At 37.0% G+C, this 18,046-nt stretch overlaps 1 protein-coding gene across 2 annotated transcripts in view; it reads left to right on the top strand.

Annotated features, from left to right (window-relative positions):
• LOC114466795 (cadherin-4-like) overlaps window positions 1-18,046 on the top strand; it is a 393,955-nt gene that overhangs the window by 348,231 nt on the left and 27,678 nt on the right. For both annotated transcript variants that reach the window (XM_028452546.1, XM_028452545.1), the window contains 3 exons: window positions 2,281-2,418; window positions 11,209-11,394; window positions 16,953-17,209. In XM_028452546.1, the coding sequence (XP_028308347.1) occupies window positions 2,281-2,418; window positions 11,209-11,394; window positions 16,953-17,209 (581 nt within the window). The remainder of the gene's footprint in view (window positions 1-2,280; window positions 2,419-11,208; window positions 11,395-16,952; window positions 17,210-18,046) is intronic.

Genomic DNA, 18,046 nt, shown 5'->3' with positions numbered 1-18,046 from the left:
AATGGGTTCAGGATTAAAGGTAACATATTTTATCAAATGCTCACCTTTTAAAACAGCAAAATTAAAGCGGTTAACTTCTTGAATAAGCCTAAGTTCTGGGTGAACTCATCCTTTAGTAACTCCATAAGTTGATCATTTAAACTGTAAAAGTGGCGCTGTCTATGATAAGTGCTGTAAACATAGGGCCAGAGATGTGATTCTTTCTTCCTTCTCTCGTGGAGTTTAGCTTGTGACGTCACAAACTCAGAACATTTTAAATGAAGCCCTATTCTCTGTGTGGTAAGACTTACACAGACCACAAACAGAGGACTGGATGGATTTATTTCACATTTTGAATGCCAGGTGGACACTCAGGTTACCTCATATGTGTTCAAACTAGCCTCTGAGGCTCTGCAGCCTCAGTGCGTATGCGAGTAACGCAGAAAGTTTTGTTTCGCTGTTTACACAAACATGGAGGGGGAAGCGTCTTGAAAAACTTCCACTGTTGAGCCCATTTTCTTAAAAGTTCCGTTTTCAAGCACTAAAATGCTGTTTCTGCGTAAAAGCAACGCAAAAGCGCAATAAAACTATTGCGTTTTTACTAGAAAACGTTCTCGTGTAAACTGGGCCTCGGTCTTCTCGACGAAATGTGGTATCCTGCGGTTTTGTTGCAATGCTGAGAGGTTCTGGGGAACTCTACATAATTACTGCCTTGTCTAATTAGCGAGAGTTTTCCCTACACACACACAGGCTGATGGGACATTCAGGCAAGCACCAGATGAGGAGATATTTGTGTACATGTGTAGATCCCTGTGTATACGTCAGGGTGTTAATAAGAGTGTGTCTAGCAGGTTGGAGTTCAGCAACTCATCTGGCATCAAGAGCAGTTGTCTTTTCCTCTTGATGTGGTTTCCTTGCCTAATTGGGATATTTACTTGGTAATTAGCAGGTGAACGAGACACTGGGAATGTAATTGGAAATCTCAGTGACGAGACGCATTATACAGGCAGTCAGCTCGTGGGCTTTATGCTTCCTGCAGCCCATTAACTGCACCCTGGGACAGAAGAGTATAGACGGAGGAAGCCATGAAGAGAAGGAAGAGAGAAAAAAGGGTGGGCGGAATGCAGCACGAGGAAAAGATCTCAAACACCCTCAAGTACAAAAGTATAAATAAGAGCCATATTTCAGCGTCTTCTGAAAAGACATTGAATCTTTGTAGAAGATGAAATGGCATTTATCGTTCCATCAAATTATTTCTCTCAGATGTGTCGATAAATCTCTGTCACTTGGATCATTGCCTTTAAATCCGTCCCTCAGTGGATCTGCGTAAACGGCGCCTTTAAAGACTGTGGCGTGCTGTGCCCGTAGAGTGCTGTTACAGTGAATCTTAATACTTTCCTCTCAAGCAGTTACAACTCAGTCAGTTTAAAGACTTCACCCTCATGACGTTCAGTTTCAGAAGAAGTGTTAAGCGTACTGATATGTCTTACTCAAGTACAAGTACTGTTACTTCATTGAAATTGTACTCAAGTGCAAGTAAAAAGTAGCTCAATTAAATAGTACTCAAAGTAAAAGTTACTAGTTACTTTCACCCCCCTGTGTTTATTTTTGGTAATAAATCTTGCCTTGCATATAGTAAACATCTCTAAACTTTCAAAGGTAGAGACCAAATATTGCATATTTGGAACTTTTTTTTCCACAAAGCTATCTGTATAAAAACAAAGGTTTGTCAAAATGTAATGTGTTTTGGTGCCCTGCAGTACGTTTAATCTGATTGGTCGGCTATGACTTGATGGCAAGGGAAGGTAAATGTGTTTGTATAGAGCACTTTGTACACAAGGCAACTCAATGTGCTTTACATGATCAAATAGTGCAACAGAAAGCAGCTTAAAAATCAATAGGAACATTCAAATCAGCAGCAAAAAAGTTTAAAATTATCAGTAAAAACATTTAACATGATGCATTTCATTATTTGATTTTTTGGTAGTTTCAGTGTCCATTGGTTATTTTAAAACAAAAAATAATAATTTAGTCAGTAACGGGTGGGTGTAGAAATGTAACAAATGACTTCACTTTTTTTTAAAACATACTTAAGTACAAGTAAAACTACTATTTTAGAAACATACTAATAAAACAAGTGCAAGTACCCATAAAAGCAACTCAATTACAGTAACGCGAGTACTTGTAATCCGTTACTTTTGCCTCTGTGTTTCAGAACCACGGACAGCGACTGAAAAACATAGTGAGACTGCTTTAATTCACCATCTGTAACTGTGGACTATGTGTTTGTGTCTTTTACAGAAAGTGTCTCAATATACCGTCATCGTTCAGGCAACGGATATGGAAGGAAACTTGAACTTTGGCCTTTCCAACACAGCTACTGCCATCATCACCGTCAGTGACATCAATGACAGCCCACCTATGCTGACCTCCAGAACTGTAAGTTGTTGCACATGAAAATTGAGGGGAAAAAGCATTTAGCTTGGTTAAAGAAGAGGTTTAAAGGTTTAATAATAGACTTAAACTAAATCCTATGATATCCTATCACATTACATTTGAACATTGATTCTGAAACCTCTGTGACATACTTCAAAAGTGTCTTTTAAGATAAATCTTATCCACTATACTTCAATGGCTGCTACTTCTTAGATAGGGTTTTTATTCCCTGTACCACAAATAAATAAAATGTGAAGGGAACCCAGGAGTCAGGATTTTCCTTCTTTGAGGCAGAAGTGCTCATTACTCCAATATTGAGATATCAGTTTTAAATTTAAAATGTTTATAGTGCTGGTGTAGTTGTTTTTTGGGGGAGTTTTTTGTGTTATTTTATGATACACCAGAACTGAACACAACTTTTTTTTTTTACTTCCCTTTCAATCAGCTCGTGTTACCTCCAATTTCTACTGGATGCATAAGTGCTGCATGTCTGCTGTGTAACAGCAACGGAGCTGATACGTTTCCATTCTAGTCAATAGCTGCGTTTCCATAACCCTTGGAAATGCACAAAATCTATATAGCACAATTTTTATTTTTTTATTTATTTTATTTATTCAGTTTATTTCCGACATGGTTACATTCACTTTTTTCTTTTTTTTTTTTTTACATTTTTTGTACATGCCGAAAAAGGAGACGAGAGAAGCAGTTTGCTTATCCGGGTCCCGTCCCCTGTTTTACCATCGCAGATTTACATGGGTTTACATGTCTCTCTGGTCAAAACATTCTTGATTTCTTCTGAACGTCCATCTGTACTCAGTGTTGTCCTCTATTAATAAAAACTGGTAATTGAAACACCTGAATTTGCAAAAAGCGCTATGGAAACACTTTTTCCGCATATGCACGTCACAGAAAGTGATGTACTTGGTCACATAACATGAGGTACCTTGTCACATGACCACTTCTCTCCGACAAAACATGGCGCGGTATGTATAGACAGAAGAGGACACAGGGACTTTCTTGGAATTATACTTTAGAATTATTACTGCCACATTAGACGGGAAACAACAAAGGAATACAGAATGTTATAAGAAGGTTTGGAGCGTCCATCTTCCTGCGGCGAAGTCTCGCAGGATTTCACGGGAGTTGCGAGGCTCCTGCCCAAAACAGCCCTCAATGGAAACACGTACGAAGCACAATTATACTTCGTCAGACATTGCTTTTATTTTGCGAGAATCTGTAATGGAAACACAGCTAATGTGTCCATTTCCACTGCATGCATATGTGGTCTGAAATAGATGCGTAGACCTTCTATTTTTGCCGGATGGCGGACCAATGACGCACAAATTCAGCAAAGATAAGCTCGCATGGGACAGAAAATAGTGAATGGACACAGAATAAAATATCCAGTTCATTTTCCAAAGGAAATACTTCATGTTCAAGGTGGATCATATTTCCATCCATTTTCCGACCCACTTGCTCCTTTTCAGGTTGGCAGGGGTCTGCTGGTGCCTATCTCCAGCTTTCTGCAGGCGCTATGCGAGGTTACATCCTGTCCAGGGTATCAAGGCAGTGGGTCGTATTTCAAATATAAATATCAACCTTATCTATGTCCTCTCCAGGGACACAATGAACTGTTTGTATGGCTTTGTGGTTCTCTTTGTATTGATTACAACTCGCTATATGTATGAATTAGCAAGATCTACTGAGTCGTTGCTGCAACAGTTACACATCACAGAAGTAGGCGGTGGAGATTGACTAAAAGCGGATTATGCAGCGGAGACGTTACGGTACATGTGTCAAACTGTAAGTCCGGGGGCCGAATCAGGCTCTTTAGACCATCCAATTCGGCCAGCAGGAGAGTAAAAGAAGATGAGAAAACATTAATTATTGTGTAAATTACCAAATAATTCAGTTGTAGATATCTCAGCTCTTCTAAATGCACTAATTCAATGAAACTCCACAATATTTAGAGGATTGCAATTTTCCCATGCTTTTATCACTTGACTGCAGTCATTTTATATCTCAAATTGTACAAAACATTATAATTTTCCTGAAATTATTTCTAATAATTTCCCAACATTAAATAAATATGAGTCACAAAATTAGGAAAAAATCCTACAGGGACTGATTATTGTCACTTATTGCTTGGATATTGTCAGCGCCCTACATATACAAATTTTTTGCTGAAATTGCTCATTTTCCCGCCCTAAATCTGTGGCCCACTTAAGATCAAACTACTTTATATTTAGCCCCTGAACTAAAATGAGTTTGACATCCCTGCATTACGGAGTAGTTACGCATCCAGTGGAAATCTGGTGTTAAGTTTACTTAACCCTCTGGAGTGTCCCTCAGAGTGTCCATTTTAACGTGTGTTAAAAGTGAGGACTCACAACTATATACCGGTTTTTTAAATGATCTTGATGGACCAAGTAAAACAATACAACGCTGCACTTTTCCTGGTCCTTTTTGACGCGTTCGGTGCAGAAATGAACAGCAAAGACAGGCCATTCTTCCTTCTCTCACAAAGAGAAGTGTTTGCAAGCAAAGAATACACCTATTTTCTATTGGTGGACAAATACACAACATCAACCAATCAAAACTCAATGGCAACTCATGATGCAGAAGATTTTTGTTCAGGTTAAGTGTGGAAGTGTTAAGTATACAGTAAAATTTACAAGTCCAAAGTCACACTCTGCAAGTAATGATCTATGGTAATTATATTTCAGAAGTATTGTGCAAAATTAACAAATGACTCAGCTATTTTCTTTTTGGATTCAGTCTTGGTGTGATTTTTACTGCCTAATATTGGTTCTAAAAAAATCCTTTTATTTCATGTTTTGTTTTGTTTTTTTAAAGTAAAGAAAGCAAAAATGAGAATCAGTTGAGCTCGATAGAGGGAAATGTGTTTTTGGTGCCAATTTGGCTCCAGGTGTCAGATTTCTTAGGATGCATACTTTCACCTATCAGCGGTGGTGATAGCCCAGGCCTGGTGGCTAGATAAGGTGCTTAGCACTGCAGCTGCAAGAAAGAGCAGCCGAGGCGCTATCACCAATACAGTACGCTCAGCTCTTTAAGGTGCTAGCAGAGGAGGCAGTATTAGCATTTACCCTGAGGGCTATTAGGACCCTTATGATGATGAGTTAGCATAGGCGGTAAGCATGTGTCAGCCACAGAGCTCATCAGAGAGCTGCCACATCATACACAGCGGGAAATGTACAAAGTGAGGGCAGAGGAAGAAAAAAGGCAGAGGGAGAGGAGATGATGAGCGAGAAAAGAACAAAGAATGCTGGCTCGCTGACGAGTAGGCCACCATGCAGAACGGTAAAAAAAGAAAAAAGATGAACAAAATGTGATGAGAAAGTGATGGCAGCAGAGACAGGGAAGGTTGTTTAAGAACAGAAGGAAATCTTTTTAGCAGCGCTAAAGATTTATAAACATATCAGCAAATTTATGGTCAATTCTTCTATGAATCTGTGATAATCACATTCATTTATTTATCTGAATAATATCCACTGTTATCCAGGAAGTTTATTATTATTTGTGCCATATATATAGTCATCTTAAAGATGTAAATCCTTGTTTTAATCAGAAATAAAATGGGTCTATTGGGTTAAAAGTGAGCCAAAATGGTGGAAAAAATGTTTTTTTTTAAACCACAGAAAATGGTTAAAAGTTGCAAACTAGAGTGGCCAGAAATGGACGGGAAAAGTGGTAAAAAGAGTTTGAAGTGTCAACATTTGCTTAAAAGTAGCAACAATTAGTTTAAACTGACAAATAATGGGCTTAACAAATGGTGAAATTGGTTGAATTAATAAAAAAAGCATGACATTTGGTGAAAAGAGGTTACAAGTGACAATGATGGGTCAACATGTGTTACATTAGGTGGGAAAAGAGGTGGAAATGATTTACAAGTGCCGAAAAAGTCTTGAAAGTGAAAAAAATGTACAGAAAAGGCATTGAATTTTAATGGAGAAGTAGCAGAAATTGGAGTAATGTAGCAAAAATGCATTAAAAGGAGCAAAAATATGGCAAGAAAAAGTGATGAAAGTAGGTTAAAATATGTTTGGTGTACTGTAGTTGCATAAAAAGGGTAAAAATGTGTCGCACAGTGTTTCCATCTATTTCCATCACATAAGTCTGTCATAGATAGTGTGGATAAACAGGAGTGTTTAGAGACCCAGTTAGCTGTCCACTTTTACCAGTTCTCTTCATAAATCATCCAAGTGAAAAGAAAAGCATAAAAGTCATTTTGTTGGAAATGCAGGTCATTATGCAAATATTTAGCGTTTGCAAAAAAAAGCCCTTATAGCTTCCAATGTGCCCCAGATATAAAAAAAAAAAGTTTGGGGAATTTGTCTTTAATGTTGATTATTAATATTTCATCAACACCATCACTGTGTGGCCCATTTTTCCAGGACACAAAAGACAGGTGTGTGTGTGTGTGTGTGTGTGTGTGTGTGTGCGTGTGTGTGTGTGTGTGTGTGTGTGTGTGTGTGTGTGTGTGTGTGTGCGTGCGTGCGTGCGTGCGTGTGTGTGTGTGTGTACATTATGTCAAAGATATGGATTAAATGAAATAAAATGCAGCCAGTATGATTCTGTACAAACCCCAGCAAGAATAGAATTAATAAATGTATATACAGTATATAACATTAAAAAAAATAAATGCAATATTGACTAAATTCAATCATACTCTGTTGAATGGAGGCACATTTATACTTGCACTTTTATTATTATTTTTAATTACAAAAAACACCAAATATTCTCTTTTCCAGATATTTGCAGTTATCGGGATCAGTGATCTTGATCATTGTACCGTGATTATTCACACTTTAAAGATTCATACATTTCATAAAGATCCATTAATTACGCCATTGATGAGAGATAAAAAAATTTTGATTTTTCTAACTGATCCAGAATCAGTATTTTGAGCCAAATCCCCTCCAAAATTTAATGGAATGTTTTATGTCATAAGATCTAACTTTGGTTTAAAAAAAAAAATTCTAAATTCATTAAGTAAGTTAGTATTTCTGCCAAAACCAACAAATAAACACTGGTGATTCCATGTCATTTCAACCAATTCAACAAAGAATTGTTTCACATTTCAAGAGACTGTCACTTAAGAACCAATGCATATATGTGACTAATCCTTAGTGATGTGAACAGTCTGTGTACATACAGTAGCTCAAAGCTTATAAAAGGACAGGGAGCTGAGACATATGTAAAGTTGTTTACTGAAGGTTCAAACATGTTAGAGCCCGAAACCTCGACAAACTTTTTTTCCAAATTTGATGGCCTGGCATGTCCACCAGATTTGATGTATAGCAGATATGTTTGCATATTCTGGGAGAGTGTATGTATTACTATACCAAATTTCAGTTTTCTATGTAGCGTAGTTCCTGAGGTATTAGAAGCTGAAAACGGAAGAAAAATAAGGACGAGCGAAAATCGACACACGAGGTATGTGTCGCTCGTCCTTATTTTTCACTAAATTGTCCATATCTCAAAAAGTATTCATCCATTCAAACTACAAATTTACAGTGTGCCTATTAAATAATCACTGAACAATTGGTAAAAAATGCATAATATTTTAGACCATGAAATGACATGGAATGACCTCATTGCTTTATGACGATAAAGTAGCTTTTATGCAAAGTCCCACATTTCTCCCTTTTCTTTTAAGATACGAGGAAATGACGTTGAAAAGTACAGTTCACACTGTTTTGGCTGACCCATGTTCAATTACAATTCAATTACGATTACAGTGACCACCATTTTTTCCAATTACAATTAAATAACAATATTTTTTTTTAAATCCTGAGAAAGTCAGTTACAATTACGTTATCAATTACTAAAGTTCAATTAGAATGAATCACAATTACCCAGCCTGAAATAAATAACCTAATAATGGGTACTAATCAGCTGTAAAATACACTTAAAACTATCATCTCATTTATTTCCTATCTATTTATTACCTTGTTCGGCTTCGTAATCAATGAAAATACAAGTTTTAATATTTTTGGTGTTGACGTCTGAGCCTTTTTTTTGTGTTGATTTATATATTTTATTTAAATAGTAAAAAGTGGGAAAGCTTGATATGAAACTATATTTTAGTAATTGTTAACTACATATGTGTAGAACTATAACATGGTTCCCCTGTTTTGCGTTAAATTACTGTATAATTGACAATTTTTATAGAATTTTCAAGGCAAATACAATTACAAAGTCAATTACCTCAACTCAATTACAATTTAATTATGGTTACGACAGCAACATATTTTTTAAATTACGATTATTTCACAAATGTTGGCGTATCGTACACATATACCCATAAAAAGACTGGCTCTTACTCTAACATACCAGAGCCTTTGCATTCACCCAAAGCAAAGCAGGCAGAGCATCGAGACCACCGCTACTTGTCTGTTGTCTTAAGAATGTCATTGAGACTTTGAACAGCTCTCCTGACGGAAACCACTAATCTCCCTGCTGCTGTCGGCTGTTTGCTGGGTTGGTGCCGGGTTGCCAGGCAGGGTATTACAGTCCGATGGAGTGTTTGGTCTGGGGCTTTGCTCTTTGATATCCTACACTCACATATAAGCGGCTCAGTAGCTCATTCACGCCTGTTACCCACGCTGCCACTGTATGGTGTCGCCTCTACAACGAAGTGCCTCCTCTAACCTTTAGGGGGAAGAAGATATGGCTTTGTTTGTGTGTGTGTGTGTGTGTGTGTGTGGGCAGGGCTACGGTCACCTTGTCTTTAACAGGAGTTATGGGGAGGATTCATTGCTGGAGATAGTTGGTTCTTTGGAGGTTTTTATCCCCCTGAGCTCATGCAGCTTTGATCAATCCCCACCATAACAGACAGATGACAGACAGCCGCTCACTCTTTATCAGGCTTATCACAACAAAGCACGTGTTTGTACAGCATGGAGACAACTAAAAACACTCCAATGCAGTCAGGCAGTTTTTTTAACCCTCAATATCCTGTATTTGTTATCCCTGCCTTCACAAGAATGAAATAGTGTTGCTCATTAAGGAAGAGAATTTTTTAGAAAACTAGGCCCCAGCGTGCTTGTGTTTTATTCATTTTCTTTACTGTTTTTTTTTTTTTGTTTGTTTTTTTAGGACTCTGCAGTGGTGAAAAGAAAATGTGTAAAAAGGAAAATGTTTTGATTAAAGGCAGTAACTTGATTTGCATACTGTTTTTTTAAGATATAAAGGAATTTCCACATAAAATGTAAACTGATACAGAACCAACATGATAGTAAAACCACAATTAAATGTTTTTTTTTTTTTCTTTTTAAGGCTGACAATTAAATCAGACAAGAAAAAAAGTGATTTTTAACAAAAGTCGTAATATTTCAAATTAAGCCTGGATACCTGAGACCCTAATTTTGATTAAAGGCAATAACTTTATTTACAAAGGGCTTTACAGTAATTTTCACTTAAAATATAAACTGAGATACAGAACCAACATGATAATAAAAAACGCAATTAATTCTTTCTTGAAGGCTAGCAATTAAAAAAGACAAGAAAATGTGATGTTTAACAAAAGCCTTGATGTTTGAAACTGACCCTGAATGCCTGAGACCCTTCAGCAAGAGATACCACATGGAAATTATGAACCATGAAGAGAAACCCGTCAGATTGTAATTAGGCTCATAAAAACTATTGATATATATATATATATATATATATATACACATACATACATACATACATATATATCTATTTATTTATTTTTGATAAAGGGCTTGAGTGAAAAAGCAGAGCAAAGAGCCAAATATTCACTTTGTCAGTTATTTACAGTTCTAGATCAGTGATCCTGTGATTATTCACACTTTAAATCTTACACTTTAAAGAAATTTTGGAAACACTTTACTTGAAATTGTATACATAATGGCTGACATTACACTATTATTATTATGACATGATATATGTCATTAGCATGAACAAGGTGTTGTGAAGGCTGTCATTAAGTGTTGTTAGTGAACGACACTTAATGACAGGTTAATGACACTTTATTCATGCTAATGACAGATAATGACAGCGTAATGTCAATCTTATGTATAAAACTTCAAGTAAAGTGTTACCGAAATTTCTATCCCCACCAGTAACGATACAGATAGTCCAAATGGTTGGGCACCGCCATTTTTAAAGAAATGTCACTTTGAATTACGCAAACTAGATCCGATCCAATTGAGGGGTAATAAAGAAACCAACCCAACGTAACTGAGTGGAATTTAATAAAGATTACAAGCTGAGATACTGTAAGTCCATGAGTTTTTTTTAAAAAACTTTTGTTTAAAAAACAAACAAATAAATAAATGCCAGTGAAAAGTTATTCTAGTTCAAATTCTTTCAAAGCACACCTAGCCGTTAAAGGTTAGCATGTATGTGGTTCTATGAATCTCGAAAGGCAAGACAAGGCAAATGTATTTTTATAGCGCATTTCATACACAAAGGCAATTTAATGTGCTTTACGTGATTAAAAAGTGCAACAGAAAACATTTAAAAGTTTAAAAATCAATAAGAACATTAAAATCGGCAGTAAAAACATTTATAATCAGCAGTAAAAACCAAATCAACAATAATATGATTAAATACATCTCTCTCAGTCATACACAGTAGAGAAAGAGAGTGGCTTTAACATGGATTGGTTGGTGAATATTGGATGCTGACTTCAGCTCCACTGGCAATTTTTTCCACTTCTTTGCAGCATAACAACTAAAAGTGGCATCACCTCAGGTATGGTTAAAAAAAAAAACTGCTTTTCTGCTTTCCGACTTTCTGCAGTTTTCTGGTGAGGTCCCAGAAAACAGGGTGGACGTGGTGGTAGCTAATCTGACGGTGATTGACGCGGACCAGCCACACTCTCCAAACTGGAACGCCATTTACAGGATCATCAGCGGAGACCCATCTGGACACTTCACCATTCGCACGGACCCTGTCAGCAACGATGGGATGGTCACCGTGGTAAAGGTAAGATCCCAGGATGTCAAAACATTGTCAACTCCCATTGCAGGCTCTCGTAGGAAAAACAAAGTCAGCCTTTATATATATATATATATATATATATATATATATATATATATTTAATGTCTGTCAGATCCCATCTGAATTAAAGTGAGAGCCTCACATGCATACTGGGCTAAATGGGAACCAGCTGCTGTCTTTGCCTTTCATATGCCCCTTTGTGTCCAAATGAGAGATTGGAGGCTACTGCGCCCTACAGAAACAACTCATACACACACACAAACGCACACACCCACACACACACTAAGTCCAGACTTTGACTTAATGGCTGTTGCTCCCACTGTAGCAAATTAGGTATTGATTTCTCAATTACGATGGCAGCAGTTTTTATACACTCATAATGTTCTAAAGGCAGAAGTAAATGACAGCAACAACAAAGCAAACAACTTGTAACAGTTCGCTGTGCCTGTTTTTCTCCTCGACAGAGTTTTTATCCATTTAGACCAAAATAAGGGAAAATGTACACGTGTAATAGTTGTTTTCTTTCCTAGTGGTATTTCTACACTGGATAAGTGTCTTGTTTTCAGGATTAGAATCAGTGCACTCATTCACACTGCATTGAAATTAAAGTAATGGTTTGTTTGTTAGCATGACCCCGAGGACCTTGAAGTATTCTCATGGTGTATTTCGGTGGTTCTCAATGTTTTTAGCCCCAAAATGAAGAATCCGGGGGCCCCCACTGTACATGAAGGTGGCTTAACACAGGCATGGACATTGGATACAGGGTTATCTCTAAGGGGGAATAAAAGGGAGAGCGTGTTGGGGTTCATCCATAAAGTCAGCAAAATGATGATCCATTGTTCTATAAATCTGTGATAACCACATTTATTTATTCATCTGTGTAAAATCCACTGTTATCCAGGAAGTGCATTATTATTTGCACCATAGTTTAGAGTCATCATAAAGATATGAATCCTTGTTTTAATCAAAAATGAAATGGGTTGAAAGTGACCAAAAATGGTGGAAAAGGTGATGTGAAATGGAATTTTAAAGCCGCAGAAATTGATTTAAATGTGCAAATTAGAGTGGCCAAAAACAGACAGAAAATGCACAAAAATTCACAAATCGTGAATGTGTTTAAATTGGCAAAAATAGGCATGAATTATGGTGAATAGAGGTTAAAAGTGACAATAATGGGTCAACATATGCAACATTAGGTGGGAAAAGTGGTGGAAAGGGTTTATAAGTGCCGAAAATGTATTGAAAGTGGAAAAAATGTACAGAAAAGACAATTAATTTTGATGGAAAAGTGCCAGAAATAGGAGTAATGTAGCAAAAATGCATTAAAAGAAACAAAAATATGGCAAGAAAAAGTGATGGAAATGGGTTGAAATATGGCAAGTTTGGTGTCGTTGCAGTAAAAGGGTAAAAACAAGCAGAAATGGGCTTCTTGAAGGCTTCTGGCAACCTTCTCCCAGTGTCTTACGATCCCAAATAGGATCCTGACCCCAAGTTTGAGAACCCCTGGTGTATTCGATTCTTGCAAAGCACATCTTGCATCATAGAATATTGCTGGAGAAAAAAAAAAAGCAATAGGATTCTTCTATTAATCCCACAGCACCCTAAACAATGATCATTGGCATTTCACTTCTCTTCATTATCTCTAGATGACTGCCTTTTATAATCCATTCCTCTCCTTCCCTGATGTAAAATTCAGTAGGCAGCTGGGTAGCCGTGAGCCTGCATCCAGACCCATGGGAGGTTATCAGGAAATGATAAAATAAGAGACAGGACACCCCCTGGGAAGGAACAAGCAATAGACTGTCTCAACAAGAAAACAGAGGGGCTCGGGCTTCTCTGGGAAATGGGAGCCAGCACATTCACATCAAATAACTTGTGAAAGGTAAAGTCAAGCAGCCATAAGATGCCGTACCGTACCTATTTTTACCAAAAGGGTGGGCTGCAGCAAACACAGACACAACCATTCACTGACACCACGGTATGCGTCAAGTTTCTCATAGGAGATTTGGGCTCCTGTGTAAACAAGGGGCCGAGGTCCTTCCTACATTATGTTACACATTTATACAGCTCTCTGGGGGACTTTATTGAGATGTATTCTCAGTTTGCCACACTGTAATAGAGCCCGAAGACAAACATGTACTCACGGAGATGCACAAATTGGAGCTGCTTGCTTTGAATGAGTCACTAAAATATGTAAATCCAAAGCTTACAATAAACACAGACTACGACAGGAGAAAGTAGTGGAGCAATGGGAGAATTATGTGGATTGAGAAGAGGGGATGGATTACAGGAAGGTGAGGTGAGACAATAAGAAGGTCAGAGGTGACAAATAACAGCCTACAAATACTGTGTTACTGTACTTAGATCCAGTATTATGCTATTTTTTACCCATCTTCATTTGTTGTAAGAACCCCAACAACATAGTATTAAATAGTATGAAGGAGGATATAGGTTGAGCTCCGTCCATCCATCTGAGCGTTCGTCCGTTTGAGTTAAAGTGGACAGCTTTTCTTAGAAATCGTTTAAGATTGGACAACCAAATTTGGTGTGTGGCTTCAGGATAGCAATACCTTGATGGATTTCAAAAATGAGAAGCGCGCAATTATTTTTTCTGGAGTTATTGACCTTGTTCCGCTTTTTGGACTCTGTTCGAGGTATGTTAAAGGGGGACAGCTTTTCTTAGAAATTGTTTAAGATTGGACAACCAAATTTAGTGTGTGGCTTCAGGGTATCAATACCTTGATGGAGTTTGAAAATGACAAGTGCGCAATTATTTTTTCTAGAGTTATTGCCCATGTTCTGTTTTTCTTTACTCTGTTCGAGGTATCTTCAAAACTTTTCTTAAAAATCATTTAAGATAGTTAGTCATTTTATATTTTGATGTGATAATATCTTCTATGTATACATCTAAGTTCTTAGATTTAGGACATTTAGGAAAAGGTTGTGAGTTATAATGGCTGGAGGTGTTGATGACTATGTCTTCTTGTTTTCCCAAACTCGCCAATTTTCCAGAGTTTTTGCCTCTGAAAAGTTCCTTTCAGACAGCTTCTAAAAACCGGCTGTTTTGGGGCCTTCATGTATATGCTTGAGTGGGCGTGTTTGTAGACGCCAACTCCACGCCACAGCTAATTACTATAGCGATTGTCTTTTGCTATCCACACACTACTGTTATTGTTTTCAGCCAAAAAACTGCATATTACAGTAAAACACGTGGGTATTTAAGAGGCTGTTGTGATTGTGAGTCCGACAAATGCTGCTTCAGGGTTTGTGTATCACAGCAGCAGGAGAGTAAATCATTAACAGTCACTTCCTTCTCCTCCTTATCTCTTCTAACCACAGGAATAGTCCATTTAAGACGATAGTCCATTGTTTTGTCCAACTGCTGCGCCACATTGTGTCACAAACACATCAGATCATCCCATAAAGGCGATACGAGGCTGTAACGGCTCCTAAAAGTGGAACTGATTGTCAGCGCTTGCGCTGCGCCGAAGGGAAGTAAACTGTCAGTTGTCAGCTGTTTCAAACACTCACAGTAGCTGCTGAGTCTCTTTTTTTGTCATCCTCACCTCTTCTGAACAAAGGAAAAGTCCATTTAAGACGATAGTCATTTGTTTTGTCCAACCGCTCCGTAACATTGGATCACAAACACGTCTGATCATCCCATAAAGGGGATACGAGGTGATATACGGCTGCTAAAAGGGAAACTGATTGTGAGCACTCACGCTGCGCTTTGGATCATTTATATACTGGACTATCGATATACTGAATGTAAAGATATTATCTGTGATATTAACTTTCAAAACAATCTGCCTTTGCACATATTGAGTGCTAAATTATCCAGGTGTTGATAGGGTAACATATGTAATTTATTTCCATGTACCAGTTTCCAACAAGTTCTTAAAACTCTGGGTTTTATTGCGCATTAGCACTTTTTTTTTTCTCGACACATTTTATTTACAAATTGTATTTGTTATGCATGATAAATTCTCCAAATGTTCAAATGTAACAGATGTAACTTTTTTTCCATGTACCAGTATTCTACAAGTTCTTAAAGAAGTTAAAGATATGGAATTTGTTGGTTTAAAAACCCTGTCTTATTAGTAAAGTATACTGGCATGTTCGTTTTTACTTTTACTCAAGTAAGGGAGCATCTTCAATACTTTGACTTTTACCAGAGTCATTTTTGATTCAAGTATCTATACTTTTACTTGAGTACTGAAGACTAGCACGTTTGCCATCTCTGGAGAAGGTGATGATAAGTCATCCACACAAATAAGGTAAAAGAAAAAAAGACTGGAATCTATCAGATGAGATGTGGTGGCTTATGGGCAAAGATAGAAGTCCCGTTATTGACCTCTTGCCCCAAGTGTCTCTTGTGTGTATGTGTGTGTTTTAGTTAGCCCAGAGCTATGCTGTGGTCATTCCCTGTGCTCAGAATACCACTGGTTTTAGATCTAAGAGCCTTGAACATAATGAGCTCCCGATGCATCAGTGCACCATTTCAAATGTATGCACACATAAATATGTGCCGTACATGTACTGTATGTACACAGTGGAAACAACACGGATCCAAACACCATCGACTCCAGTGACCTTGCAAACCTCATTAATGGTTTATATCTGAATCCAAAGCGGTGCTCACGGTTTGCCTCTCAGCTCCAAAACCCAAGTAATGCCTGCTGTAAAATGTGCTCAGATATTAATGTCTTCATCAAACCTCAATGTTGCAACAGTAAATATGATCTGTCTGTTTAGGAATTTGCTCTTAGCATCTGAAAACACACATTTTTTTTTTTTTTTTTTTGCATCTAATCATTTTCCAATAAATGCACTCACTTTACAATGTATTACATATACACAGAGGTGAAACTAATCGAGTACAAGTACTCACATTCCTGTAATTGAGTTGCTTTTATGGGTACTTGTTTTTTGTTTTGAGTATATTCAAAAAATATTCAAGTCATTTTACTTGTACTCAAATACGTTTTTAAAAAAGTTAAGTAATTTGTTACAGTTCGACACCCAACCCTTACTGGGTAAATTATTGTTTTTTTTTGTTTACTTAGATACTTAGAGCATGAGAATTTTATTTATTTTGAATTAAATTAATTGGTGTTATTTGTTTTTAAAAGAATTGTACATTTTGACAAACCTTTTTTTATTTTATACGGATGACTGTGGAAAATAGATACATTTTTAAAGTTATACATGAGATGTTTACTGTATGCAAGGGAACTGTGGCAAGATTTATTCCCAAAAATAAATGTGAGGGGTGAAAGTAACTATTAACTTTCACTTTGAGTACTATTTAATTGAGCTACTTTTTACTTGTATTTTATGTATGACTATACTTGGACGTGACACATTTTAATGTGCATTAAATAGTAATAATAATAATACATTACTATTATGTATTTCTAACAGACAGAAGGTTTAGTTACAACTCTGTAGAAATGACAGAATGTATCAGTACAACCAGTTAAACAACAGAAAAGTATTTAAAATATATCCAACTGTGTTCCCCTCTCTTTTTCTCCCTCCAGCCTGTAGACTTTGAGATGAACCGGGCTTTTATGCTGACTGTGGTGGTGTCCAACCAGGCCCATCTCGCTAGCGGCATTCAGTCCTCTTTGCAGTCCACAGCTGGGGTCACCATATCTGTCCAGGATGTTAATGAAGCTCCTTACTTTCCCACAAACCCCAAACACATACGCTTTGAGGAAGGCGTGCCAGCTGGTACCAGCCTGACTACGTTCTCAGCCTCTGATCCAGATCGACTTCAGATGCAGCAGATAATCAGGTACTGCATGATGAACACACTTCATTAATCTGTTTAACTCAATTTTGTTTTTGATGGCCTGATATTGATTCATAATATCATAAAATCTATCATTATATACGTCTTTTTTACTGTGTGGAATGCAGTGCTGTGGGCTCAATTCTTCATGTAAGCAAAAATGTATTTAGTACTGCACCAAGTTAGCTACTACGACGGCGTATTAGGGCCACATTTAAATTAAAAAAAATCTGGGCACTACGAGGTTAAAGTCATAATATTTCGAGAATAAAGTTGTCATTTTATAAGAGTAAAATCGTATCTTAATAAAATCGTAATTTTGTTAGATTAAAGTCACAATATTTCAAGATTGAAATTGAAAAATAAACAAAATACTGAGCCTTTTGGCCCATCATCACCACTGTTATCAGTTAAAGGACTTTAATAACACTTTGGAGACGTGTGTTTGTTCTGATGAAAGAACCAGACTGATTTGAAGCAAATGGCCTCTTTTGTGGAGGAGGAACTGGCTGGAAGTGATCGATTTAAGGGCTATCGGTGTTGGTTGCGTTCACATCAACAGAGAATTCTTAACGCTGTACCATTATGAGTTTCTTAAGACTTGATTCTCATAAAATAACTGCTCTATTCTCCAATCTAATAAAATTACGACTTTATTCTCAAATATTTCCTTAATTTTATTAATTTTATTTTATTGTGGTCCTAATACTCAATCGTAAGTTACTTTTCTAATATTTACTGTGACTGAAATATTCTTAACTGAATCAAAAATCTAATTGAATAATGAATCAAATTGAAAAGGGCCCTTGTGAATTGAATGTTTTCTGGAAATCTGAATCG

The sequence above is a fragment of the Gouania willdenowi genome, chromosome 7, assembly GCF_900634775.1.
Source record: "Gouania willdenowi chromosome 7, fGouWil2.1, whole genome shotgun sequence".
Lineage (NCBI taxonomy): Eukaryota > Metazoa > Chordata > Actinopteri > Blenniiformes > Gobiesocidae > Gouania > Gouania willdenowi.
The sequence above is the reverse complement of the archived record's forward strand: the minus strand, read 5'-3'. Positions and strand labels throughout refer to the sequence as shown.